At 42.9% G+C, this 27,957-nt stretch overlaps 1 protein-coding gene across 2 annotated transcripts in view; it reads right to left on the reverse strand.

Moving 5' to 3' along the window:
* The window catches only part of ASTN2 (astrotactin 2), a 796,374-nt gene that overhangs the window by 561,245 nt on the left and 207,172 nt on the right, over nucleotides 1-27,957 (reverse strand). For both annotated transcript variants that reach the window (XM_067471887.1, XM_067471888.1), the window contains exon 2: nucleotides 5,275-5,462. In XM_067471887.1, the coding sequence (XP_067327988.1) occupies nucleotides 5,275-5,462 (188 nt within the window). The remainder of the gene's footprint in view (nucleotides 1-5,274; nucleotides 5,463-27,957) is intronic.

Here is a 27,957-nt window from a genome sequence, read left to right on the forward strand (position 1 = left end):
AAAAGAATCACAAATTCATCGCCATCCGCCAGAAAGTTCAGCAGTTATTGACTCAGTCATCATTCTGCAAATGCAGTATCCCAAAGCCATGTTTTTACCTGCTTTCTAAATGTCAGGAGAGAAGAGGCAGATCTACTCTCCATCGGGAGGGAGTTCCAAAGCCGAGGGGCCACCACCGAAAAGGCCCTGTCCCTCGTCCCCACCAAACGCGATTGCAAAGACGGTGGGACCGAGAGCAGGGCCCCTCCAGAAGATCTTAACAATCTTGATGGTTCATAGGGGAGAGTCCGTTCGGACAGGTAAACTGGGCCAGAGCCGTTTAGGGATTTATAGTCAACACAATCACTTTGAATTGTGCTCGGAAGCTAATTGGCAGCCAGTGGAGCTGGCACAACAGAGGAGTAGTATGCTCCCTGTACCCCGCTCCCGTTAGTAATCTGGCTGCCACTCGTTGGACTAGTTGTAGCTTCCAGGCAGTCTTCAGAGGCAACCCCACGTAGAGAGTGTTGCAGTAGTCTATACAGGATGTAACCAGAGCGTGGACCACCGTGGCCAAGTCAGACTTCCCAAGGTACGGGCACAGCTGGTGCACAAGTTTTAATTGTGCAAAAGCTCCCCTGACCACCGCCAAGACCTGGGGTTCCAGGCTCAGCAATGAGTCCAGGGTCACTCCCAGACTGCGAACCTGCGCCTTCAGGGGGAGTGTGACCCCGTCAAGCACAGGCTGTAACCCTATGCCCTGTTTGGCCTTTCGACTGACCAGGAGTACTTCTGTCTTGTCTGGAGTTAGTTTCAATCTGTTGTCCCTCATCCAGTCCGTTACAGCGGCCAAGCACCGGTTCAGGACTTGAACAGCCTCCTTAGTAGCAGGTGGGAAGGAGTAACAGAGTTGGACATCATCTGCGTACAGATGACACCGCACCCCGAAACTCCGGATGATCTCTCCCAACGGCTTCATGTATATATTGAACAACATAGGGGACAGTACTGAGCCCTGCGGGACCCCACAGTACAATGGCCGCAGGGTCGAGCAGGAGTCCCCTAATGACACCTTCTGAGAGCGACCGTCGAGGAAGGACTGGAGCCACTGCAACGCAGTACCCCCGAGACCTATTCCTGTGAGGTGTCCCAGAAGGATACCGTGGTCGACGATATCGAAGGCTGTTGAGAGGTCCAGCAGAACCAACAAGGACACATTCCCCCTGTCCAGTTCCCGGCGAAGATCATCCACTAAGGTGACCAAGGCTGTCTCGGGCCCATATCCCGGCCTAAAGCCAGACTGCGCCGGATCCAGGTAAGTGATTTTTACTTGGTGTCTCCAGAGCAGACAATGTTGCCATAGATTCAAGTTCCTGTTTTAGTTCTCAAGCTCATGAATCAAGTCTCCCGTGTTTGCCTATGATCCTGTAAGACTCTTTGCCTTGGAAAAGTTCCTGTTTTCATGCTTTTGGATTTATGCCTATGATCTTGACTTCTTGGATTCCGTGTACCTTGCTATTTTGGACTACCAAACTTTGTATAGCCACCAAAACACTGCACTTGGAGGACCATCATCCTTGGACTATGAGGGATCACATATCTAGGTAATATGGACTACTGCTATTTATAACATCTTTCTTCTGCTTTTTGGGAAATGCTCCTTTTCCTTTTTATATACGCTTTTGTAAATAAACTGATGTAGTTAACTGGACTCTGGTGTGGTGCTGGGTGAAAAGGTGCTCTCAAGGCAAGACTGCAACACTTTAGATCTATTTTTTACATCTCTCTTGTAGTTTGAAGCCATTGTTCCGCGTCCTAGTTCTGCTTCCTTGGAGACTAGGACGCGGAACAATGGCTTCAAACTACAAGAGAGGAGATTCCATTGAACTTGAGGAAGAACTTCCTGACTGTGAGAGCTGTTCAGCAGTGGAACTCTCTGCCCCGGAGTGTGGTGGAGGTTCCTTCTTTGGAAGCTTTTAAACAGAGGCTGGATGACCATCTGTCAGGGGTGATTTGAATGCAATATTCCTGCTTCTTGGCAGGGGGTTGGACTCAATGGTCCATGAGGTCTCTTCCAACTCTTTGATTCTATGGTTCTATGATTCTATGAAAGTCCACCTCTACTATTCTCTCTCAACATGTCAAATTATAGTGACTAAAATTTCTTATTGAAATTTAAATAGGGTTATGACAGACAGCAAAGCCTGGAGAAGACAATTATGCTGGGAAAGGTGGAAGGTAAAAGGAAGAGGGGCCGACCAAGGGCAAGATGGATGGATGGCATCCTTGAAGTGACTGGACTGACCTTGAAGGAGCTGGGGGTGGTGACGGCCGACCGGGAGCTCTGGCGTGGGCTGGTCCATGAGGTCACGAAGAGTCGGAGACGACTGAACGAATGAACAACAACATAACAGACTTTTAAGACATCAGGGAAAGGTCTGCAGCACAGAGGCAGCGTCAACACTCAGCAATTGTGTTCCAACTACAATTAATGAGTTGGAAACATTCGAGCAACTGATCCACAGAAAACATCTCCTAGGGCAAACAAACACACAAGCAAAAAGTGGAGATTTAGTGCTATTGCCTGAAGGATATTTGACAAGAGCCTGTGAACAATCTCAGATCAAGGTACTAATAATCTGGGCAGAAAGCGTTGGACAGAATGCCTTTGCCAAAGGCAGCCGTCTTACATTCTGTCATATTCTGGAGTCTGGTTGGGTTTTTAAAAACTAAACCCACTGGCTATAGATGCAATTTCAAGGAGAATGGCAGCTTCATCAGAGCTTGGGAATGTTCCACATTTATTTGTAGCACAAGTCTGGTTTCAGACAAGGCTGTGGGACAGAGATGGCATTGGTCACCTTGGTGGATGATCTACGAAGAGAGCTAGATAGGAGAAACGTGTCCTTACTGGTTCTCCTGGGTCTCTCAGCAGCTTTCGATAGCATTGACCATGGAATCCTTCTGAGTCATCTCTCCGGGATAGGACTTGGGGGCACTGCTTTCCTGGAGGTTGGACTTAGAAGGTGGAGCTGGGGAGTCCTGTTCGACTCCCTGGCAGGTGTCCTGTGGGGTCCCTCAGGGTCCCATTCTCTCCCCCATGCTGTTTAGAATTGACATGAAACTGCTGGGAGAGATTATCTGGAGTTTTGGAGCTTGGTGTCAAATTTATGTCGATGACACCTAACCCTATCACTCCTTTCCACCGAATGGCAAGGATGTCACCCTGCCCCTAAACCAGTGCCTGTCATCAGTGATGGTCTGGATGAGGGCTAATAAGCTGAAATTAAATCCAGGCAAGACAGAGCTATTCCTAGTCAGCTGGAAGACAGATCAGGGTGTGAAATAACAGCCTGTGTTGGATAGGGTCACGCTCCCCCTAAAGTCACAGGTTCCCAGTTTGGGGGTGCTCCTGGACTCATTGCAGGAACCCCAGGTGTCTGCCAGCTGCAGCCATAACTCAAGATGCAAGATCTAACCATAGTAATCCATGCCTTTGTTACATCCCATCTAGACTACTGCAACACTCTCTACATGGGACTGGCTTTGAAGATTGTTCAGAAATTGGCAGCCAGATTACTAACTGAAGTACCTTATCGTGAGATGACAATTCTGATATTACGGCAGCTCCATTGGCTGCCGGTCTGCTTCCAGGCTAAATACAAAGTGCTAGCTATTACCTTTAAAGCCCTAAACAGCTCAGGTACAAGCTATTTGACTGATCATATCTCCTCCTATATCCCTACTTGGGCACTGTGATCAGCGGAAGAGGCCCTGCTCTTAGTCCCACCCCCGTCTCAAGCACTGTTAGAGACCTTAAATTGGGTCTTCTTAGGTCCATGCAGTCACGGGAACACGTAAAGAGATAAAAAACCAAGGTTTAATTTAATTTCTTCATGAAGAAGACGGATAGCCTGGTAGCATGCGCAGATGCTACCCTTCAAGTGACTGCTGCCTCTTCTTGGCTTTTTACCACCAATATATAACCCCAAGTAAACAAGAACATTTTTTTGTCATGGAAAGTACTCTCTTTCCAGCCCCCTCCCTTGACCTTTTGATGGAAAGTACCTTCTTGTACCTGCAGACTCTGCGCTTCAAAAAACAACCTTTGAACTTAACCACAATACAACTTCCGACCTCTACATGTCACATCTTGTTTCTTAAAAACATTTTCTTCTGTATTGCTCTTTTTAAGTCGGAGAAAGGGTATGTTTCTCTTTTGTTGTTAATTTCATTCAAAGCCCTTTGCTTAGCATGCTTCAGCACAACTGGTGGAAATGAGAGAGGGCCTTCTCCGTGGTTGCCCAAAGAAGTAACTTTCCCAAATTCAGAAAGCAAAACATGTTGCTGGATAAAATAGAGGCAACTCTTACTTGACAGCATCTCCAAAATGAAAACCTTCCAAGGAGAACTTTCTGCTCAACTTTACGCCCAATACAACACAAATACTCAGGAGAGAAATGAAGTAAAAAAGGAATAACAGTTCTCAAATACGGACTGCAGTAGCTGTGACAGCAGAGCAGCAGCAATTTACAGTCAGAGTGAATGCGGAAATTGTTCACTGCTGCTTGGAAAGGGCCAAAGCTACTCATTATGAGTTTCTTACGAAGGTGAAAAGAGGGCAGGCATCGCTTCACATCCTGCCCCTGTTGCCTACTTTCTAAAGAAGGCTGGTTTTGAAAGCCTCTCTGCATAACCTCCCAAAGTCTGCACAATAGTAAGGAGAGGCTTTTGAAAAGACATAATGATGAAAGCCTCCAAGGTAGAAGGCTTCGGTTTGTACGATGCTGTACCAACGGACATGTTTTTCAGAGGAAGAATCGACTGACACCTGCTTGACGGGCATGCACAAACTTTAAAAGGCACCGCGACATCCGTTGTCCCATCGCCTTGTCTTTATTTGAGCGAGTATCATATGAGACAAGAGCCCCGTTGACAACACTGAAGCCTTCGATTCATATACCCGGAGGAAAAAGAGACAAAAGGTATGCTGGAGTTGTCCCATTTGTCATCTAGTGTTCTTGCCCTCGAGAGAAGAGATCCAAACTCCTCCAGGGCACACTTTGCTGCTCTTGGCAATTTGAAAGAGAATTTGGCTACACAACATTCAGATGTTAGGTTTTAAAGAGTGACAGAGTGCACACTCTGATATACACACATCCCAGGGATGAGAAATATCTTCTGCAGAAAGAGACCAACTAGAAGCGGGGAAAGGGGAGAGAAAAGGGATGCCTTTGAGGCGGCGCTTGGAGTGCCAATACCCAGAGCAGGAAGAGGAATAGGGATGTCACTCACCATGACGGAGATGTGAAGAATGTGCATCTGCTCTTCCACAATCTCGGAAGGTTCCTGCAGAGTCGGCGGCGTAGCCCGAGAAAGCTGCTCGGCGCTGCTCATCGAAACATGGAAATACAGGGTGCCGTTCTCCAGCCACTGCTGCTTCCAGTGCACCAAGGAAATGTCGGACCCCGTTCCTGACATCTCTGCAAGAAGAGAAACATTGAAGTAATATTGCTGAATACACTTCTCATCTATATATATAAAAATGCTCTGTGCATAATGAGTATCTTAAAAACAAAAGAACCAATGAACGAAATCACACCAGATTTGGCAAGACAATGTCTCGCTACACAAGGAGTGACCATCATTCAAAAAATTATGATTTTGTCATTTGGGAGTTGTCGTTGCTGGGATTTATAGTTCATGTACGATCAAAGAACATTCTGAACTCCACCAACGATGGAATTGAACCAGCTTGGCACACAGGACTCCCCTGAGCAATAAAAAACACTAGAAGGGTTTGGTGGGTATTGACCTTCGGTTTTGGAGCTGTAGTTCACCTACATCCAGAGATCACTGTGGACTCAATGATGGATTTGGACCAAACTTGACAGGAATACTCAATATGCCTACATGTGAACACCGATGGAGTTTGGGTGAAATAGACCTTGCCATTTGGGATTTGTAGTTGCTGGGATTTATAGTTCACCTATAATCAAAGAGCATTCCTAACCTTACCAACGATGGGATTGGGCCAAACATCCCACACAGAATCCTATGACCAACAGAAAATTCTGTATTGTCGAAGGCTTTCATGGCCGGAATCACTGGGTTGTTTTAGGTTTTGTCGGGCTGTATGGCCATGGTCTAGAGGCATTCTCTCCTGAGGTTTCGCCTGCATCTATGGCAAGCATCCTCAGAGGTAGTGAGGTCTGTTGGAACAAGGAAAAAGGGTTTATATATCTGTGGAATGACCAGGATGAGACAAAGGACTCTTGTCTGCTGGAGCTAGGTGTGAATGTTTCAACTGACCATCTTGATTAGCATACAATGAGCTGACTGTGCCTGGAGCAAACTTTTGTTGAGAGGTAATTAGATGTCCCTGCCTGCTTCCTCTGTGTTGTTGTGCTGTTGCAGTTTTAGAGTTTTTTAATACTGATAGCCAGATTTTGTTCATTTTCATGGTTTCTTCCTTTCTGTTGAAATTGTCCACATGCTTGTGTATTTCAATGGCTTCTCTGTGTAGTCTGACATGGTGGTTGTGAGAGTGGTCCAGCATTTCTGTGTTCTCAAATAAAATGCTGCTTCATCAGGTGCTCTGCTATGGCGAGTTCCAACAGACCTAGTTCCTAGTTTTCCTAGTTCCAACAGACCTCACTACCTCTGAGGATGCTTGCCATAGATGCAGGTGAAACGTCAGGAGAGAATGCCTCTAGACCATGGCCATACAGCCCTAAAAAATCTACAACAACCCAGAAAATTCTGTGTTTTCTGGTGGTCTTTGGTGACCCTTCTGACACCCCCTGGTGACCCCCCCCCCCCCCCACCCGAGGTCTTGACTTCCCAGATTGAGAAATGCTGCCTTAAGGCCATCCAGTCCAACTCCCTTCACCAGGGTAAGAAAACATAATCAAAGTCTTCCTGACAAAGGCCCATCCAACCATTCACACACACACATATGTATATGATAGGTGCAGTATCAAAGATTTGAAAGGGACCCCTAAAGGACGATGATATGTTGCACGTTCCAGAGTAGGCAAAGCAGACACACCACATCAACACTGACAAAGAAACAGCAAGAAATACTGTTTACCCACAAGCATAAAGACATTACATATATTAGAAACCAGCACTTTCTCATTACTTTAGTTTCCAGATCACCAGACTGAGCCTAGATGTCAGCAAAGGGGTTAAAAAAGCATCCTATTCAGCCCATTACTGGGAGGGAGGACTTCCCACAGGCTCCCTACAATAAGATGAGGGACAACACACACACAAGACAGGACAGTGGGATGCTACCACTGTATATTATATATTTCTTTGCTGTCACCAATGTATTATTAAGGTTTCTTTTACTGCCACCATTTATTGATTCATATGCCACCTCCTTCACTAGAATGTTCAAGAAGACATACAAACTCTTCAGGTGAAATAAAACAAGAATATGAGGTTTATTTTGTTATTGAACAGTAAAGATGTGCAGTGGTTTCATAAAACTGTCAGGATTTACTTGTACAGAGAATGGTTTTATATCATGAGTTTCTTCAAAACAAAGTTCCACACACAGGAATACAAGCAGGTTGTTTTAAACCTTTTGAATCCTCTCTCCACACCAGCACTCTAAAACTATAGAGGCTCACTAGTTTCTTAAACCTTCTGCCTGAAAGCTTTAATTACTTTCCTCAAAGAGGTATCTTTCCTAATAACAGTTCCCAAACTCTTCCTTCCTTTTCCCTTCAAATCTCCTAAACTAACTCTTCAAACTCCAAACTCCAACTCCAAACTGACGAAGCTCTGGCTGCATTAGCTCCTTCTTGACCAAGAGAAATGGGAATATACACAGCAGCAGCATACAAAATCCGTCAGGGAATGACTAGTCCCAAAAGTTAACTGTGTGTCCAGTAATCTTCTTCCCTGAATCTACAATTTGGTGATGGATTTGGGCATTGTATGTTTTTACCCTGTTTCCCCTTCCACTCCCTCACCCAAATTGTACTTCAGTAGTTATATTTATATTTTTAATGTACCAAACATACCAAGTTCTTATGAAAATGTGACTCTATTTCCTGTGCTGGTCAATGACCGAAATAAATGTTTTGATTTGATTTGATATACACAAACCATTTGCAGAACAGGCCAATCTTACTAGGAATTCCAACTCAGAATTCAAAGCAGTTCTTGAAGAGAACAAAGCAACAAAACCAAACAACAATCAAACAAACATTGTTTTAAAAAAACCCAACTACAATGGAAAATTGGGAAAAGGGCTACCAGAACTGAAATGGTATATTCACAATTTACAGCCCACTGAACTGAACAGGGACAATAGTTTCCTGGTACACAGTAGATGTCATAACACTAGTTAAGACCCAGCCTCATTAGGACCCTCTTGCCTATTTTATCACGGTGGTGCAATGGGTTAAACCCTTCTGCTGCTGAACTGCTGACCTGAAGTTCAGCAGTTTGAATTCGCAAGACGAGGAAGGCTGACAGCTCCAGCTCCTGACAACTTAGCAGTTTGAAAACATGCAGATGTGAGTAGATAAATATGTACAGCTTCGGCGGGAAAAAGCAAAGAGACACTCCAAGCAACCTTGTCAGCCACACTACAAGGAGGTGACAATGCAGGTACCTCAGCTTGAAAATGGGGAAAAGGGACCTTCCCAGAGCCAGAGATGAGCACCGCCTCCAGAAGCCAGAAATGAAAGGAGAAGCCTTTGTCTTTGTTTGTATGTCTCATTGTATTTGACTGTAAAGGCACTGAATGTTTGCCTATGTATGTAACAGGACTTTCCCATCCCTGCGCAGCTAGGGCAGGGAAGGAAATTTACCTCCTCCCCCGAGGAGGGGCTTGGAAAGTAGATCCGGCTGCTCAAGCAGCTTCCACCCCCTCTTCTTCATTCTGAAAGAAGAATTCAACCCACCCTCCCACCACTGACAGTATAATTTGGTTGCCATCAGGGGCTGGGTAGAACCACCCCACCCCCCCGCCCCAGTTCATAGGGGTTTTTTTTTTTCCGCCTAGCCTATACTGTAAAAGGCAAATTGGGAAGGTTGGGAGTTTAAAAAGGCTAGTGAGATTAGGAAAGAAAATACACTTTGGTGTACACCAAGACAACCTTTGTTTAGGACATGAGTGAAAACCTTCACTTGTGGTTTTATGCTAGGTGTGGGTGTACGCAAATGACCTAAAAATGGCATATTCTGACCACAAATTCATTGACGCAGAATGGTCATTACGTTGCTATACAAGGTCTTCCAGGATTACTTCACCCGGGGACCTGGTGTTTCACCCAGTTGCAGCCGAGGGGTAGGATGGGATGGAACACCACTTTGGCTTTATAATCCTCACTTCAGTTTTAGTTGACTACAAGTTCCAGGTTTAATTAGGTAACATTCAATAAAGTTGCCCTAGTTCACATTGTTGTCTGTGTCTCTTATTTCAGGGGTTAGCTGGCAAATGCTGTAATCTGCTCTGAGTCACATAGGAGAGAAGTATGGAATATAAACAAAGTGAATTATTATTATTATTATTATTATTATTATTAGTATTAGTATTATTAGTATTATTATTCATAGTTTCCAGCCAGCATCATACAACATTCCAACCATGTGCTCCATCATCCAAATGATTAATCTGACTTTAGATAATATCTTCCCTCTCATCTTTGTCCACCAGCAAATTAAAAGCAAACCTGCCACCTCATCACCATGTCCACAAGTTTTGCATTTCAATGGTTGTTCACACATATGCCTGCTTCTCCACAGGCATTTCAATCCATGCATCTGATGAAGTAGATTCAGTTTATGACAGTGGTTCTCAACCTTCCCAATGCTGTGACCCCGTAGTATAGTTCCTGATGTTGTGATTTTCCTAGTTCCAACAGACCTCACTACCTCTGAAGATGCTTGCCATAGATGCAGGCAAAACATCAGGAGAGAATGCCTCTAGAACATGGCCATATAGCCCGAAAAAAACCTACAACAACCCAGTGATAGATCTGTGCCAAACTTGGCATGAATACTGAATATGCCCAAATGTGAACGCTGGTGGAGTTTGGGGAAAACAGACCTTGACATTTGGGAGTTGTAGATGCTGGGATTTATAGTTCACTTACAATCAAACAGCATTCTGAACCCCTCCAACGATAGAATTGAACCAAACTTGGCATGCAAGACTTCCAAGACCAACAGAAAATACTGGAAGGGCTTGATGGGAATTGACCTTGAGTTTGGGAGTTGTAGTTCACCTATATCCAGAGAGAACTGTGGACCTAAAGAGTGATAGATCTATTGTCGAAGGCTATTGTAAAGGTGGTCAGTTGAAACTTTCACACCTAGCTCCAACAGACAAGAGTTCTTTGTCCCACCCAGGTCATTCCACAGATATATAAACCCATTTTCCTAGTTCCAACAGACCTCACTACCTCTGAGAATGCTTGCCATAGATGCAGGTGAAACGTCAGGAGAGAATGCCTCTAGAACATGGCCATATAGCCTGAAAAAAACCTACAACAACCCAGTGATAGATCTGTACCCAAATGTGAACACTGGTGGAGTTTGGGGGAAATAGACCTTGACATTTGAGAGTTGTAGTTGCTGGGATTTATAGTTCAAATACAATCAGAGCATTCTGAACTCCACCAATGATGGAATTGAGCCTAATTTGGCACACAGGACTCCAATGACCAACAGAAAATACTGGAAGGGGTTGGTGGGCATTGACCTTGAGTTTTGGAGTTGTTGTTCATCTACATTCAGAGAGCACTGTGGACTCGAACAATGATGGATCTGGACCAAACTTGGCACTGATACTCAAAATGCCCAAATGTGAACGCTGGTGGAGTTTGGGGAAAACAGACCTTGACATTTGGGAGTTGTAGATGCTGGGGTTTATAGTTCACCTACAATCAAAGAGCATTTTGAACCCCACCAACGATAGCATTGGACCAATCTTCCCACATGGAACCCTCATGACCAACAGGAAACAACCAGGAACATCTTTACACCTCTCAACAGAACATTTTCCCAGGCTCAGCCAGGCCTTCAAATGCTAATGAAGGTGGTCAGCTGAAACATTCACACCTAGCTTCAGCAGAGAGCTTTTTGCCCCACCCCAGTCATTCCACAGATATATAAACCCATTTTCCTTTTTCCAACAGACCTCACTACCTCTGAGGATGCTTGCCATAGATGCAGGCGAAACGTCAGGAGAAATGCCTCTAGAACATGGCTCTATAGCCCGAAAAAACCCACAAGAACCTAGAATATACTGTGTTTTCTGATGGTCTTTGGTGACCCCTCTGACACCTCCTCGCGACCCCCCGGGGGTCCCGACGGCCAGGTTGAGAAACACTGGTTTATGAAGACTTATGCTACCACTTTTAAAAAAATTTAGTCTCAAAAGTGCAACAAGATCCCTTTGCATCACAATCCAGACTGACAACAGCTCTGCCATTGAATTCAATCACTTTCAGGGACAGGCATGAGCAATGCTTACTCTGTGGCCAGGTTCCTATCGAACGGGAAAGAATGACCTCCAGCGATATGACTAAGAAGAGCAAACCACAGGCTCCCACGTCCCCCCATCCTCCTCTTTTGCAGCTGCAAGAAGATTAGAAGAAATCCACATCTAATTTTAAAGAAACCACAGAGAACATAGACTTGTTTACCTTCCAGTTAGAGCAAACAGGTTCAAATGGCGCTTTCCAATCTGTTTGTTCTCCCGAGATAAAAGTTTAAATAAATCACAGTTTCCAGAAACTGGACAGCAGGGGGAACTGTGGTCTGGTTTTTAAAAGGGGGGGAAATTGATGGCTCTGATCTCTTCCTTTCAGCTGTGAAAAAAGGGGAGAAGTTTTGCTGCAGCTCATTTGCCTAGCGGGAAGCCATGGATTTCTATTATGCCTGAACCAAACGACAGGCCGTAAACCAGGAACACAATTTTAAGTCTTGACAAGCAGGCGGTTTGCTCAGAACAGAATTCCAGGTTGGTTTGCAACCCTGGGCATATTATTCACAATTTCAGTTATCTATATAAATAAAAATGTAATGTTCGTTTGTGGGATTAACAGAACTCAAAAACCACTGGACAAAATGAGACCAAACTTGGACACAAGACACCTAACAATCCAATGTATGTCCTTCACTCAAAAAATTGGTTTTGTCATTTGGGAGTTGTAGTTGCTGGGATTTATAGTTCACCTACAATCAAACCTACATCCTTGAAGTGACAGGACTGACCTTGAAGGAGATGGGGGTGGTGACGGCCGACAGGGAGCTCCGGCATGGGCTGGTCCATGAGGTCACAAAGAGTCGGAGACAACTGAACGAATCAACAACAACAACAATCAAAGAGCATTCTGAACCCCACCAACGATGGAATTGAACCAAACTTAGCACACAGGGCTCCCATGACCAACAGAAAAAACAGGAAAGGTTTGGTGGACACTGACCTTGAGTTTGGGAATTATAGTTCACCCACATCCAGAAAGCACTGTGGACTCAAACAATGATGGATCTGGACCAAACTTGCCACAAATATTCCATATGCCCAAATATGAACACAGATGGAGTTTAAGGGAAATAGACATTGACATTTGGGATTTGTAGTTGCTGGGATTTATAGTTCACCTACAATCAAAGAGCATTCTGAACCCCACCAATGATGGAATTCAACCAAACATGGCATGCAGGACCAACAGAACACACTGAAAGGGTTTGGTGGGCATTGACCTTGAGTTTGGGAGTTGTAGTTCATCTACATCCAGAGAGCACTGTGGACTCAAACAATGATGGATCTGGACCAAACTTGACACAAAAATTCCATATGCCTAAATATGAACACAGATGGAGTTTGGAGGAAATAGACCTTGACATTTGGGATTTTTAGTTACTGGGATTTATAGTTCACTACAATTAAAGAGCATTCTGAAACCCACAAACGACAGAAATGGGGCAAACTTCCCACACAGAACCCCATGACTAACAGAAATACTTAAGGCCATCCAGTCCAACTCTCTTCACCAGGGCAAGAAAACGTAATCAGAGCCCTCCTGACAAAGAGTCATCCAGTCATAAATATAGATAGATAGATATGATTCTCTCTCACAGACACAGATATAATATCACAGATTTGAAAGAGACCCTTAAAGAAGGACTATGATATGTTGCATATTCCAGAGTAGGCAAAAGAGACACTCTTCACAGCAACACAGACAAAGAAACAACAAGAAATACTGTTTATTCACAAGCATAAAGGAATTTCATATATTAGAAACCAACACTTTCTCATTACTTTATTTTCCAGATCACCAGACTGGCCCACAGCAACGCTGAACTGCTGACCTAAACATTGGCAGTTCAAATCCATGAGACAGGATGAGCTCCCATCTGTCAAGCCCTTGCTCATGTCAACCTAGCAGTTCGAAAACATGCAAATGTGAGTAGATAAATAGAGAAAAGGCAAAGAGATGCTCCAAAATTTGCCACATGACCAGGAGATGACAACAGACTCCTCAGCTTTAAAATGGAGAAAAAGCATTTCCCTGGAGCAAAAGATGAAAACCACCTGCAGAAGCCGGAAATGAAAGGAGAAGCCTTTGCCTTTGTTTGTATGTCTCATTGTATTTGACTGTAAAGGCACTGAATGTTTTCCTATGTAAATATTCAATGCTCTGAGTATCCTAGGGAAGAAGAGCAGAATATAAACAAAGGTGGTGGTGGTGGTGGTGGTGGTGGTTGTTGTTGTTGTTATTATTATTATTATTATTATTATTACTAGAAACACAAGATTAGTACACAGGAAACAAGATCACTCTGCTGGCTGTTGTATTGGATCACACGTCAGACCCTTCCCAAGTATCTAGGGGTGTGTGATGTATCGGCGAATAATGCGTGCAGATCCAAGTAGGGTGGCCTTTTGCAGCTGACAGATGGTAATTTTGTCAGCGCCGATTGTGTTTAAGTGCAGGCCAAGGTCTTTAGGCACTGCACCCAGTGTGCCGATCACCTCTGGAACCCTCTTGACTGGCTTTGCAGTTTGAGCTTTAAATCCTCATATCGTGTCAGCTTTTCCAATTGTTTCTCTTTAATCCTGCTGTCACCTGGGATTGCAACATCAACAATCCATACTTTATTTTTTAACACAATCATGAGGTCAGGAGTACTGTGCCCCAAAACTGTCTGTCTGAATTTGGAAGTCCCAGAGTAGTTTGACATGTTTATTTTCTGTAACATTATCAGGCTTGTGATCCCACCCGTTCTTTGTCACAGGCTGATGGTATTTCTGGCACATGTTCCAATGAATGTTCTGAGCAACGGTGTTGTGCCTCTGCTTGTAGTCTGTCTGTGCGATCTTCTTGCAGCAGCTGAGGATGTGATGTATTGTTTCATCTGCTTCCTTGCATTTGGTATCTGACATCAACTTTTCGATTCTGACTTTGATGGCATTGGTTCGAATGGCTTTTTCTTGGGCTGCCAGAATCAGGCCCTCCGTCTCCTTTTTCAAAGTTCTATTTGTGAGCCACAGCCATGTTTTTTTCTTTGTCAATTTGGCTCTCAATTATTAAATAAATTATTATTATTATTATTATTGTGCTGTCACACGCAGGGCCTATAGCAATTGGCTTTTGAACAGGATGTGCTCTTTGTGCCCAACGGGGTGCCTCGAGTGAGAGATCCTAAGGATTTTCCTACACAGAGTCTTTAGAAGCTTGAAAGGTTTAACAAAGTCCTTTCTTATTGCTTAAGTCTTCAACAAACAATCAAATACTTCTTAGATCTTCAACAAGTCAAACAAATGCTTCAAGGCTTTGAATCAACTGGTGGCTTTCTTAATCTTGTCCACAAGGGACAGGCAACTGACTTCGTGAACTGTTTCTTTTCTTTAAGAGGAAAACCCTTTTTAACCCCTCCTTGGGCAATCTACTTTCTAAACTTTGCTGGTGTGGGCTCTACTCCTGGCTCCAAACTGCTTCTTGGGTCCCGGGTAGACCTACCAGTCAAGGCTTTGTAGATTCTCCAGCTGGAGTCCTTTGGAACTGTTTCCCCCCGGAATTTCCCCCGGATGCTGTGAGAAACGAAGCTTCTCTACAGGTGGAGCTAATCCATGTCCTGTAGCTAAGCTTTCCAATGCAAGACTGACCTAAAATGGCTCCCTCTCCTCCCAGAGCCCTGGGGAAAGGGGTGGAACCAAAACAATGATTGATAGGTCATTGGCCCTATAATTGCAAACCAAGGGAAGCCACCTTATTGCAAAATGCATGGAACGTTGGAATGCATGCAAACACTCAATAGAAAGAAATGAAGTTGGAGTTCCTGGTACAGCCATACCAGCATTATTATTATTATTATTATTATTATTATTATTATTATTATTATTAGGTCCATTGTTCACCAACACTGCTAATTTGGAATACATTCTCCATTTTTCAATAGCAAAAAGACTGTGCAACTCTAGCTGTCCTGAGCTTAACTGGTGGAACAGTTATGGAGACGCAAAACCCCATCTAAAATGTGATGCCCTCTGCACAGGGCTCAGCGTAGTTGTCCATCAGACTAACCTCTTCCTCGCCACTTGCAAAATGCCTCCCTGCTCTACAGCTCACTGGAGGAAAGTGTTGCTGTTTTCCCCCTTGACGGAGACAAGGTTAAACCATTGCCGTAGACCCCCTTACTCAGCACTTTCCTAATTATTCTATTGACATGTACAAGACCGAGGCAATGCTGCTTGAATCCCCAACAAGGACTCTGAGTGGCCCAAGGCACTCATTATCCACAAAGCAATAAGCTGAGCACACTCTAGTTTTCGTCTACTGGTCAGGGATTCTGGCCGTCTAAATGTTTGTTTTGAAGAAAAGTCCTATTGTCTTCAAATAGTAATATTCATTTTTTTATTTATAGTATTTACATCCCAATTTTTCTCTCTTCAAGGAGAATCCAAGTTGCTTTGTTTGTTGACAAAATTAATTTGTTAACACATAGCAGGTTCAGCCAAGTTATAACATTCTTTTTGGAAAATGGCATTTATTACCATTTGGGAAAACCAGGAATCTCCTGAGAAGAGTTAAAAACTCACTTGAGTCAACCTTCTTCTTAGTGTTAAATATCCACCAGCTTTCATGCAAGATACCCAGGTTTCTCAGCTGTTAGACTGAAATCCCTGGCGATCTCTTTGAACTGCTAGGGACAAAAATATGCCAATGTACAAAAACATACATATATTGTAGAGTTTCAGAAGTGTCCTCTTCAGTTGCCCCCCAAAAACGTTGTTGTTCATTCGTTCAGTTGTTTCCGACTCTTTGTGACTTCATGGACCAGCCCACGCCAGAGCTCCCTGTAGGCCGTCACCACCTCTGGCTCCTTCAAGGTCAATCCAGTCACTTCAAGGATACCATCCATCCATCTTGCCCTTGGTTGGCCCCTCTTCCTTTTTCCTTCCATTTCCCCAGCATCATTGTCTTTTCTAAGCTTTCCTTTCTTCTCATGATGTGGCCAAAGTACTTCATCTTAGCCTCTACTATTCCTCCCTCCAATGAGCAGTCAGGCTTTATTTCTTGCAGTATGGACTGGTTGGGTCTTCTTGTGGTCCAAGGCACTCTCAGCACTTTCCTCCAGCACCACAGTTCAAAAGCATCTATCTTTCTTCGCTCAGCCTTCCCTATGGTCCAGCTCTCACATCTGTAGGTGACTATGGGGAATACCATTGTTTTAACTGTGCTGGAGAAATACAGCTCCATGGTTTTTCAGCTAGCCTTCTCTGGTAAACAAAGGACTTCTTTCCTCTTGGAAATCTACACAGAGACTTTGGCCTGGTAAGGACCTCTTATGGCAGCCATAACGCAAATTGGAACCGGGTGTAGGGGGCCCACACCAGCAAAGCTGAAATATAGATTGCCCAGGGAGGGGTCAAGGATTTCCCTTATAGAAGGAAGAAACAGTTTATGAAGAAAGCTGTCTGTCCCTTGTGGACAAGGTTTAAGCAAGCCACCAGTTGATTCAAAGCCTTGAAGTATTTGATTTATTAAAGATTTAAGCAACAATAAAAACTTTGTTGAACTTTCTAAGTCTTTAAAAGAACTTTGTGTGGGGAAATCCGAAAGGCCTCACAGCCGAGGCACCCCCGGCATCCCGTTGGGCATTCAGAAAACATGTCCTGTCTACAGACTCTTTCACAGACCCATTGCATGACAGCACACCAACCTTGGATTCATCAAGCCCCACACATCGCATGATATGTTCTGCATACAAGTTGAATAGGTGGGGTGAGAGTATACAGCCCTGTCGTACCCCTTTCCCTATCTTGAACCAGTCTGTTGTTCCGTTGTCTGTTCTTACTGTTGCTATTTGGCCATTATACACATTCCTCAGGAGACAGACAAAGTGGCTTGGTATCCCCATACCACCAAGAACCTGCCACAGTTTATTATGATCCACACAGTCAATGTTTGTAGGATACTTCCTTTGAGCTCAGAACTTCATACAATACATCATCTTGGGAAGAGGAGAGGAAACATCCCCACTTGCTTTGAACACAAGCAGAAAAATACTACAATGGTAATGGATGAAGTCCATGATATGGATGCCAGGATTATTTATGGATGCCTCACCCTTGGTATTGGCCTACTTCCTCAGGAGTAGGACTCTGTTTGTAGAATTGTCTCTAAGATAGATAGATAGATAGATAGATGGATGGATGGATGGATGGATGGATGGATGGATGGATGGATGTTTGGATGAATAGATGGATGAATAGATAGACAGACAGACGGATGAATACATACATACATACATGGATAGATGGATAGATAGATAGATAGATAGATAGATAGATAGATAGATAGATAGATAGATAGATGGATGGATGTTTGGATGAATAGATGGATGAATAGATAGACAGACAGACAGATGAATACATACATACATGGATAGATGGATAGATGGATAGATGGATAGATAGATAGATAGATAGATAGATAGATAGATAGATGATAGATTGATAGATAGAATCATAGATGTCTGGATGAATAGATAGATAGATAGATAGATAGATAGATGAATAGATAGATAGATAGTCAGGTAGTCAGGTAGTTAGGTAGGTAGGTAGGAAGATGATAAATTCATAGATCGATAGATAGATAGTCAGTCAGTCAGACAGATATTGTTGCCAACTACTGCTTTTTCTCTTTTCAGTTGGTCTTTTTGTTCCAGTGCATTGTTTTTAAATTATATATGAGTGTTTTTATAAGATTGCTGTGACTTGCCCTAAGATCACGCCTAATGAGGGGAAGATAAAAAAATTATAAATAATAAATATGGACAGCATATTAGTTCTTTCCCTGATACTCTCCTTGAATGCGATTTTGATTGTGATGCTCTTTTATAAGTTCTTTCTGGACCCTCTTGGGACGTTAAACCATGATAGAAACACTATAAATAAGTGAAATCAAATACGGTTCCAAGAAAACCAATACTGCTGCCCAATCGGTTGTTGAATTTGACCTTCTTAATTATACAATTTAGCTCTGATTTAAACACAAAGGGCAAAACTCTACTTGCCTGAAACCAGTGTTATGCAAAGTTGTAGCTTTTGGATTGGCACCAGTTCTTGATGAGTTTCCAGCAAAGAACTAAAACAACTGTGACCAATATAGTTGCCAGCGCCTGACATAGCAAAAGGAAAAGGGGGCAAAGTGTCTTCCCACAACATCAGGTGACCTGAGATGCTTTGCCTTATGTACAACAATTTCCTCTTCTACCCGTGAAAATATCTGCTTCTATCATTGGGAGAAAATGTTGAAGCCATACAGAAGGTTCTCCCCATCAGTTCCATTGACAAAAGCCATTCAATCAGTGTGAGTAAGGGATTGCTTCACTTCAATTGGTTTCACTTGAGGTTCCTCACTTGAGGTTGCTCTTTCCATGAGTTCCACAAGCCTTACTTGTTACACTATGTAACAAAAGTTGAATTTTTTTTATTTTCCTGGTTTGAAGGTGTTATTTGTCAGAAATATTAAATATTAACTAGGTATTTTTAATTACAAAAATGTGAGTCAAGCACTGAAAGGGTTAAATGTATGATATTTAATTAATATAATAAATGTTAAAGGTATAATATATTGTATATACATATAATATTTATAATATTACTAGCTGTCCCCTGCCACGCGTTGCTGTGGCCCACATGGGGGTTCTGTATGGGAGGTTTGGCCCAATTCTATCGGTGGGCTTCAGAATGCTCTGTGATTGTAGGTGAACTATAAATCCCAGGAACTACAACTCCCCAATGTCAAGATTCTATTTCCCCCAAACTCCACCAGTGTTCACATTTGGGCATATGGCGTATCCGTGTAGAGTTTGGTCCAGATCCATCATTGTTTGAGTCCGCAGTGATCTCTGGATGTAGGTGAACTACAAGTCCAAAACTCAAGGTTAATGCCCACCAAACCCTTCCAGTATTTCCTGTTGGCTGTGAGAGTTCTGTGAGCCAAGTTTGGTTCAATTCCATGGTTGGTGGAGTTCAGAAAGCTCTTTGACCGTAGGTGAACTATAAAAGCCAGCAACTACAACTCCCAAATGTCAAGATTCTATTTCCCCCAAATTCCACCAGTGTTCACATTTGGGCATACTGAGTATCCGTGTAGTTTGGTCCAGATCCATCATTGTTTGAGTCCGCAGTGATCTCTGGATGTAGGTGAACTACAACTCCAAAACTCAAGGTCAATGCCCACCAAACCCTTCCAGTATTTCCTGTTGGCCGTGAGAGTTCTGTATGCCAAGTTTGGTTCAATTCCATGGTTGGTGGAGTTCAGAAAGCTCTTTGACCGTAGGTGAACTATAAAAGCCAGCAACTACAACTCCCAAATGTCAAGGTCTATTTTTCTCAGAATTCACCAGTACTCACATTTGGACATATTGAGTATCCGTGTCAAGTTTGGTCCAGATCCACATGCACAATGGAGGACCTCCTTGCGGCAACACCAGAGGCACTCCAAGTGGCCAGATACTGGTCAAAGGCCATTTATTCAACTACCAAACTTGCAAATTTTGTGTTTTGTCTGTCTGTTTGTTTTGTTCTGTTAGAAATGTAATACAATTGACTGATTGCCCTGACATGACAAATAAATATAGGCTTGGGCGATCCAGTTCGTTAATTTCATTATTCGTTATTAATTCATATTTAAATTAGCTTACGATCCAATATTGAGCCATGCAGGAATAGTATGAGGAGTAATTAAGAATCGAAACAATTTTTCCAATTTTCGTAATTATTTCGTAATTATTTTGTAATTATTTTCGTATGTCTGATGCAAGTTTTACAATCTCGCATTTACCCCACTTCCGGTCCCTTTGCTCTGCTGCTTCCCTCCTCTTTCCTCATGCTTCTTCTTGCCTCACTCTGGGATGCACTGGGCTACCTTCCTTCCTTCCTTCCTTCCTTCCTTCCTTCCTTCCTTCCTTCCTTCCTTCCAGCTGGCAAATCCCACATTCCCCCCTCCCTCCTCTTTCTCCTGGCATCCTTATTGCCCAAAATTTCTCATTATTTTTCATACCCTCACTCTATGCCACAGGAATGCGTTGCCAGGTACAGCTAATATAAAATATAATATAATATAATATAATATAATATAATATATTATAATATAAAATACAATTATAATATAATATATAATATAATAATATTATAATAATATAATAATATATTATATTATATTATATTATATTATTATATTATATATTACATTACTATATTATTATATTATATTATAATTGTATATTATATTATAATATAATATATATATATATATTATAATATAAAGTAATATAATATAATATAATATAATAATATTATAATAATATAATATAATATATAATAATATAATATAATATAATAATATTATAATATAATATACAACAATATAATATAATAATATTATAATAATATAATATAATATAATATAGTTGTTGTTTGTTGTATCACACCAACAGTCAACAACAGAGGGAGAGGGAAGCTGCAGAAGTTCCCCCTGTCCCATTTAGAGGTTTTTTTAGCATATTGTGCAATCACGTCCACCATTAACGAATCGATATATTTCGAAATTTTTAAAAGGAAAATTTCGGAATTCTTAAAAAAAATGAAACGCAAGGGCCCCCTAAAAACAAAATGAGTTTAGAACCAAATTTTTCCGTGGTTACCCAAGCCTAATAAATACTGGTATATGAGCATATCGGGTATTTGTGCCAAATTAAATCCACTGAATGAAAATACATCCTGCATATCAGATGTTTACATTATGATTCATAACAGTAGCACAATTACAGTTACGAAGTAGCACCAAAATAATTTTATGGTTGGAGGTCACCATAACATGAGGAACTGTCTTAAGGGGTCGCAGCATTAGTAACGTTGAGAAACACTGCTCTAGAGAATGGCTGTCATTCACCCAATCCCCCTTGGATCAGGCACCTGTTCCGAAAGACATCTCCTGACCTCACCACTCTGACTTCACCATGGCCAAAGGCTCCTGCTCAATTCCCGCTTGCTTCTCATTTCCGCTCCCCCTCCGTCCCTTTTTTCTCTGCATCTTAGTTTTAATGTAGACTGCAAAACCCTGTGGGCAAGGACTGCATTACAGCGGCTTTCTGTAACGATGTCTAGGATGTGAGCGATGCTAAACAAACATTAAATATTAATACTGATCGCGGTAGACAGTCGAGTCCGATATTGTGTACAAATTATGTAAAACTGCCAAGCAGTACATGCACGATGTAAGACTGGAAATAGCTGGCAAGGCTGCGGTTTCTTGAACGTAGCTGAGCAAAGGCCACATTTGCAAGCAAGAGAGAAAAGAGGCGAGACAGCATGAGGCGGCGGCGAAAGACATGGATCGGGACCAACGTCAATGTTTCCGTCAGCCAGGAAACGTCTTGGGTGACTTCAGAAGGTCACATTCAACATCACAGAGGGCATGGAAAAATATAGATTGTATCTGTATGACGCCACTTTTACTGCTGACACAACAAGTTAAACCGCTGAGCTGCTGAACTTGCTGACTGAAAGGTTGGCGGTTCAAATCCGGGAAGTGGGGTGAGCTCCTGATGTTAGCCCAAATTCCTGCCAATGTAGTAGTTTGAAAACATGCAAATATGAGTAGATCAATAGGTACCGCTTCTGCAGAAAGGTAATGGCACTCCATGTAGTCATGCTGGCCACATGACCTTGGAGGTGTCTACGGTAAATGATGGCTCTTTGGCTTAGAAATGGAGATGAGAGCCACCCCCTGGAGTCAGAGGCAGCCCTAGGTAATTTTCAACAGTAAGCAAACAGTATTTTGCCCCCACCCCCAACCAATGACTGATATATATTTTCTGTTCATCGTGGGAGTTCTGTGTTCCATATTTGGTTCAATTCCATCATTGGTGGAGTTCAGCATGCTCTTTGATTGTAGGTGAACTACACATCCCAGTAACTACAATACACATATGGCTTGTTCTCCAGACCCTTGATCATTTTAGTCGCCCTCCTCTGGACACATTCCAGCTTGTCAATATCTCTCTTGAATTGTGGTGCCCAGAATTGGACACAATATTCCAGGTGTAGTCTAACCAAAGCAGAATAGAGGGGTAGCATTACTTCCCTAGATCTACACACTATGCTCCTATTGATGCAGGCCAAAATCCCATTGGCTTTTTTGCCGCCACATCACATTTTTGGCTCATGTTTAACTTGTTGTCCACGAGGACTCCAAGATCTTTTTCACATGTACTGCTCTCGAGCCAGGCGTCCCTCGGTCAACGAGGGATCGCCTAAGTAAGTAAGGTACTAATCTTGGAGAATGGTCCCTGGTCAAAGTGGTCCCTGGTCAAAAAAAGGTTGGGAACCACTGGTGCAGACACACCCATAATGGTGGGTGATGTCTTAACACGCTGAATGTTTGGAAGGAAGGTGCAATGAAATGAATACAATCAACGTAAGGGGAAGAAGTAAGGCTACAGGTGAATATTTTTGTATCACAGGGAGAAAAGAAAATAGAGGGAAGGAGGGAGAAATCCTTCAAATAAATTGCAAACAACAGAGGTCATGGTCTTTGGCACTAATTCGACTCTTTCGACTGGTTGGAAACACTTTAGGAGAAATTAATTCCTCTAAAATATTTAGAAACATGGCTTGAGCGCGGAGGGAAACGGAGGGCTCATCTGATCCACTCAGCACAAATCCTTAAGATCAATGCATGCTGTATGATGACTTTTCAGAACTCAGGGAAGAAACAAGAACCCGCGTGCTTTACAAAACGCTGAATGGCAGAATTCATTTCGAGTTTCTTTCTAGAATAATGCAAATGGGTTCCGATACCAGTGGAGACTATAAAACAGCTGAATGCAAACTTTCTGCATATACTCACACACTAACTGTTCAAAATGCAGTCGACTCTCAGTAGTCCGGCACCCACAGGAATTGGTAGATGCTGGATACATGTAGATTACACTGAAATAAACACCCTTCCAGATACAAACATTTGCTGCTCTAAACCTACAGTGCCAAATTTACCAGCATCCTTAAGCAGGTTTTATTGCACTCAATGAGGCAAGCTTATATGAGCCTTCCCCAATTTAGTGTCCTCCGAGTGCTTTAGGATTATAATTTCATAATTTGGGAAGGTTGGGCTAACTCTATAAACGATATCCTCCACCTTATCCCTGACTCCAGCTCCTGTATATTTTTCTCTACATTAATTTTTACCAAGTGGTCCATTAGGTTTCCTTCATTACATTTTCCAGTTGGGAAGGCATGAATTAAGAACAATTTTTTTCCAGTTGAAAACGTACGTTGCTTGTAGTAACCGCATTGAGAACACAGTATGCCCTCCTGGACTGTTTTTTTTGCAATTTATTGCATAATATGTGGCAATGAACGCAACAAGCAAACCACTTCCAAATAAGGCTCAAGTCCGGCTCCCTCTTTGCACACTACAGTTGTGTGGTGATACATTTTCCTTCTATAAATCCGTTCTTTCGTTACTTTTGTTACCTTTGGGAGCAAGTGATGGGAAGCCCACTCCGAGTACGAAAATCGGCTCAACACGGAAGCAAGTGGGAGACGATCCCAGTTCCTTGCCTGCATTTCATGAGCAGCCTCCTTGCCTTGGAAAGAGTGCATGTGTGGTGTGCAGGCACAGAAAATGCGTGTACCTGCCTGCAGCCGAGTGCCTCCTCTAGAGTAGTAGAAGCCTCCTTTCCTTAGAAAGTATGTGTGGTGTGTAGGCTAGGCTTGTTTGATTTTAAAATATGGTTCAAAACTCATTTCGGATGTAGTGGACACTGGTGGTTAGATTCGGATGTCAATTCTGATTTTCAAAGAAAAAATGTTCAAAATTTTTGAAACTTCTGAGACTTCTGAATATTTCCTTAATGGTTTGAAAGTGTTATTGCCTGTTTCATTGGGTGATCTTACTTTGAAAGTAGTTGTTTTACTCCAGAAGTGGGGGAAGCAAAGAGAGGAAATCCATCCAGTCTGGTTTAAAACGCTTCCCAGGCTTGAGACCAGAAGCGAGGGTGAGGAAAGGCAGGGAATCCATCCAGTCTGGTTTAAAACGCTTCCCAGGCTCGAGACCAGAAGCGAGAGGAGAGGAAAGACAGGGAATCCATCCAGTCTGATTTAAAACACTTCTCAGCCTCGAGAACAGAAGCGAGGGGGGAGGAAAGGCAGGGAATCCATCCCGACTCATTTAAAACACTTCCCAGGCTCGAGAACAGAAGCGAGGGGAGAGGAAAGGCATGGAATCCATCCAATCTGGTTTAAAACACTTCCCAGGCTCGAGACCAGAAGTGAGGGGAGAGGAAAGGCAGGGAATCCATCCAGTCTGCTTTAAAACACTTCCCAGGCTCGAGAACAAAAGCGAGGGGAGAGGAAAGGCAGGGAATCCATCCACTCTGGTTTAAAATGTTTCCCAGGCTCGAGGACAGAAGTGAGGGGAGAGGAAAGTCAGGGAATCCATCCTGTCTGGTTTAAAATACTTCCCATGCTCGAGAACAGAAGCGAGGGGAGAGGAAAGGCAGATAATCCATCCAGTCTGGTTTAAAATACTTCCCAGGCTTGAGACCAAAAGCAGGGAAAAGCTGAATCATTTCCGACTCACTTACTGCTTCGTAACAAAAATGGCGGAAAAAGCTTCGGAAGGGCAAAGGGACTTCCGGTTTCCTTAAAAACTTCGAAATCGCTTCAAAAAGCAACTCTTTCTGAATTTATTCCGAATTACGAAGATTCTGTCTGAACCTAACCATACCTAATGTAGGCCCAGAAAGTGTGTGCACCTGCCAGCAGCCAAGTGCCTCCTCTAGAGTAATAGAAATTACCTCCTTGTCTTGGAAATTATGTGTGGTGTGCAGGCCTAGAACATGTTTGCAGCCGTGCACCTCCTCTGGAGGAACAGAACTTGCTTCCTTGCCTTAAAAAAACTGCATGTGTGGTGTACAGGTCCAGAAAGTGTGTGTGTCCACCTTAAGCTGAGCCTTTCTGATTTCGGGAGGCTCTCTGTTCTGTCGTGCGCTGGGCCTGTAAAGAATTTCTTTAGAACAGGACGTGCAACCTTTGCCCAGTGGGAAGCCAGGGGGCCCAAGGAGAAGTTCTCAGAGGTTTTCCACCACAAATGATCTTTAGATGGCTTGTGAAGTATAACAAAGTCTTTTATTAATGAATAATCAAACAGAAACCTCTCTTGTCTTCAATAAAGCTAAACAAATGCTTCCAAGCTTTATGCAACTGGTGACTTCCTAATCTTGCCCACAAAGGACAGGCAACTGTCTTCAATAACTTCTTCTTTACTTTAAATGGAAAATCCCCTTTTTAAATTCTCCCAGGCTGACTGTAATCTAAGTCTTACTGATGTGGGCTCCGCTACCGGGTTGAACTGCACTGAGTGGACCTACCAGTAAAGGCTTAGATGTTCTCCAGCGGGAGTTCTTTGGTCTTTAGGGCTGTTTTCCTGGAAATCTTTGGAGACTCTTAAGACTGTTTCCCCCCGGAAAGTCTTGGATGCTCTTAAAACTCTTTCCCTCCGGAAAGTCTTACGGGTTGAAGCTTTTGTACAGGGGAAGTTGGCACACATCCTGTACATTAGTTTTCCTTGCTGAGACTAACTAAAAAATGGCTCCCTTCCCTTCCCAATTACCCTGAGCAAGGGGCGGAACCAAAACTTAACAATGATGGACAGGTGACGTCAATAACTTCTTCCTTACTTTAAATGGAAAATCCCCTTTTTAACTTCTCCCAGGAGACTGTAATCTAACCCGTACTGAAGTGGGCTCCGCTACCGGGTCGAACTGCATCTCGAAGCACCGAGTGGACCTACCAGTAAAGGCTCAGATATCCTCCAGCTGGAGTTCTTTGGTCTTTAGGGCTGTTTTCCTGGAAATCTTTGGAGACTCTTAAGACTGTTTCCCCCCGGAAAGTCTTGGATGCTCTTAAGACTGTTTCCCCCTGGAAAGTCTTAAGGGTTGAAGCTTTTGTACAGGGGAAGCTTGCACACGTCCTGTACATTAGCTTTCCTTGCTGAGACTAACTAAAAAATGCCTCCCTTCTCTTCCCAATTTCCCTGAGCAAGGGGCGGAACCAAAACTTAACGATGATGGACAGGTGACTTGCCCTATGACTGCAACCAAAGGAAGCCACCTTTCTTCAGAGTCCCTGAAACCTTGGACTGCAAGCAAACATTTAATACAAAGCAAATAAAGTTGGAGCTCCTGGTACAGCCGTACCAGCACACTCTCAAAAAATGGATGAAGGCCCCCCACTGAAAGCCAGGAAATGAAATGAGCCAGAGTTTGCTCATACTGCACAAGCCTAATGCATACTATAACTTCGCTTTTCATCATTTTCCTTTTGAGAAACATGTGTTTGTTTTAGCCCCGGCAGTATAAAAACAGACCATAACCTTCAGCAGTCAACATTGAAAAAGCACTAAAGAGATCGAGAAGCTACAATAAAAATACACACCTTTTTAGGGGATATATAGTAGGTTTTGTAAACAATGTCTGTATTTTTTTTTAAAAAAATAGAGACAAAAAAGGAACCCACACCACACTGCTGCTCCAGATCTTAACCTCAGTAACCCAAACTGTAGACTATTGTGTTATCTGGGAGAGAGCATCCCTAACTATTTGATGCAATTTTTTTTTCTCACACATTAGGAATTGGTCCCATCATTTTGTCTATACATTAGAGTGGTTCCAGCACCACTTACTTAATTTTATTTTATTTTACACTAGCTTGGATGTACAGCAGGCATGTAGCCGGGGAGGGGGGCTTGAGGGCTTCAAACTCAGCCCCACCCCACCCCCGGGAATCAAAATCCTGGTTACGGGCCTGATGTGCGGCATTGCCCAGGTTAGTTGAAAAAGTCATTTTTTAAATGCATAAGGTTGTGGGTGAACTACAACTCACATCATGCCAGCTTAACCCCCTGAAACTCCATCTGTAGTTAATGTTTGTTATGTTGGGCAAGTTTGCTCTAGATGCATCATTGGTGGGAGTTCACTGTGATCTCTGGCTGTAGGATAAACTACAGCTCCCACCATGATGGGTCTGTCAGGTTTTACAATGTATTGTAATGTAATATAGCTAAGTCATGCACTGCTAATAGGCTTCTATTGGAAATGTTGAGTCATGCATTAACTGTATATAGGGAATCATTTGAGGAATGTGTTCTGGCCTAGTCCAGGTGATTGTGAATGATTTAATCCTGGGTTTGAGTTAAGTCAATGAGTTGGGAACCAATCGGAGATTGCTATGTGTAAATATACAGAATTGTATATAAGGAAGTCATGTATAGTGTATTCTCTCTCCTTGTGCTGTGATGCTGTTCGTCGAAGGCTCTATGTAATTGATTAAAAGAACCTGTTTGCTAAGACAAGATATAATCGTGTGCTGTGGTAAGTTTGTAGTGTCAACTAGATTGGAGGGGGAAACAATAGTAAAACTGA

Source organism: Anolis sagrei, chromosome 11, assembly GCF_037176765.1.
Source record: "Anolis sagrei isolate rAnoSag1 chromosome 11, rAnoSag1.mat, whole genome shotgun sequence".
In the NCBI taxonomy this organism is placed as follows: Eukaryota; Metazoa; Chordata; class Lepidosauria; order Squamata; family Dactyloidae; genus Anolis; species Anolis sagrei.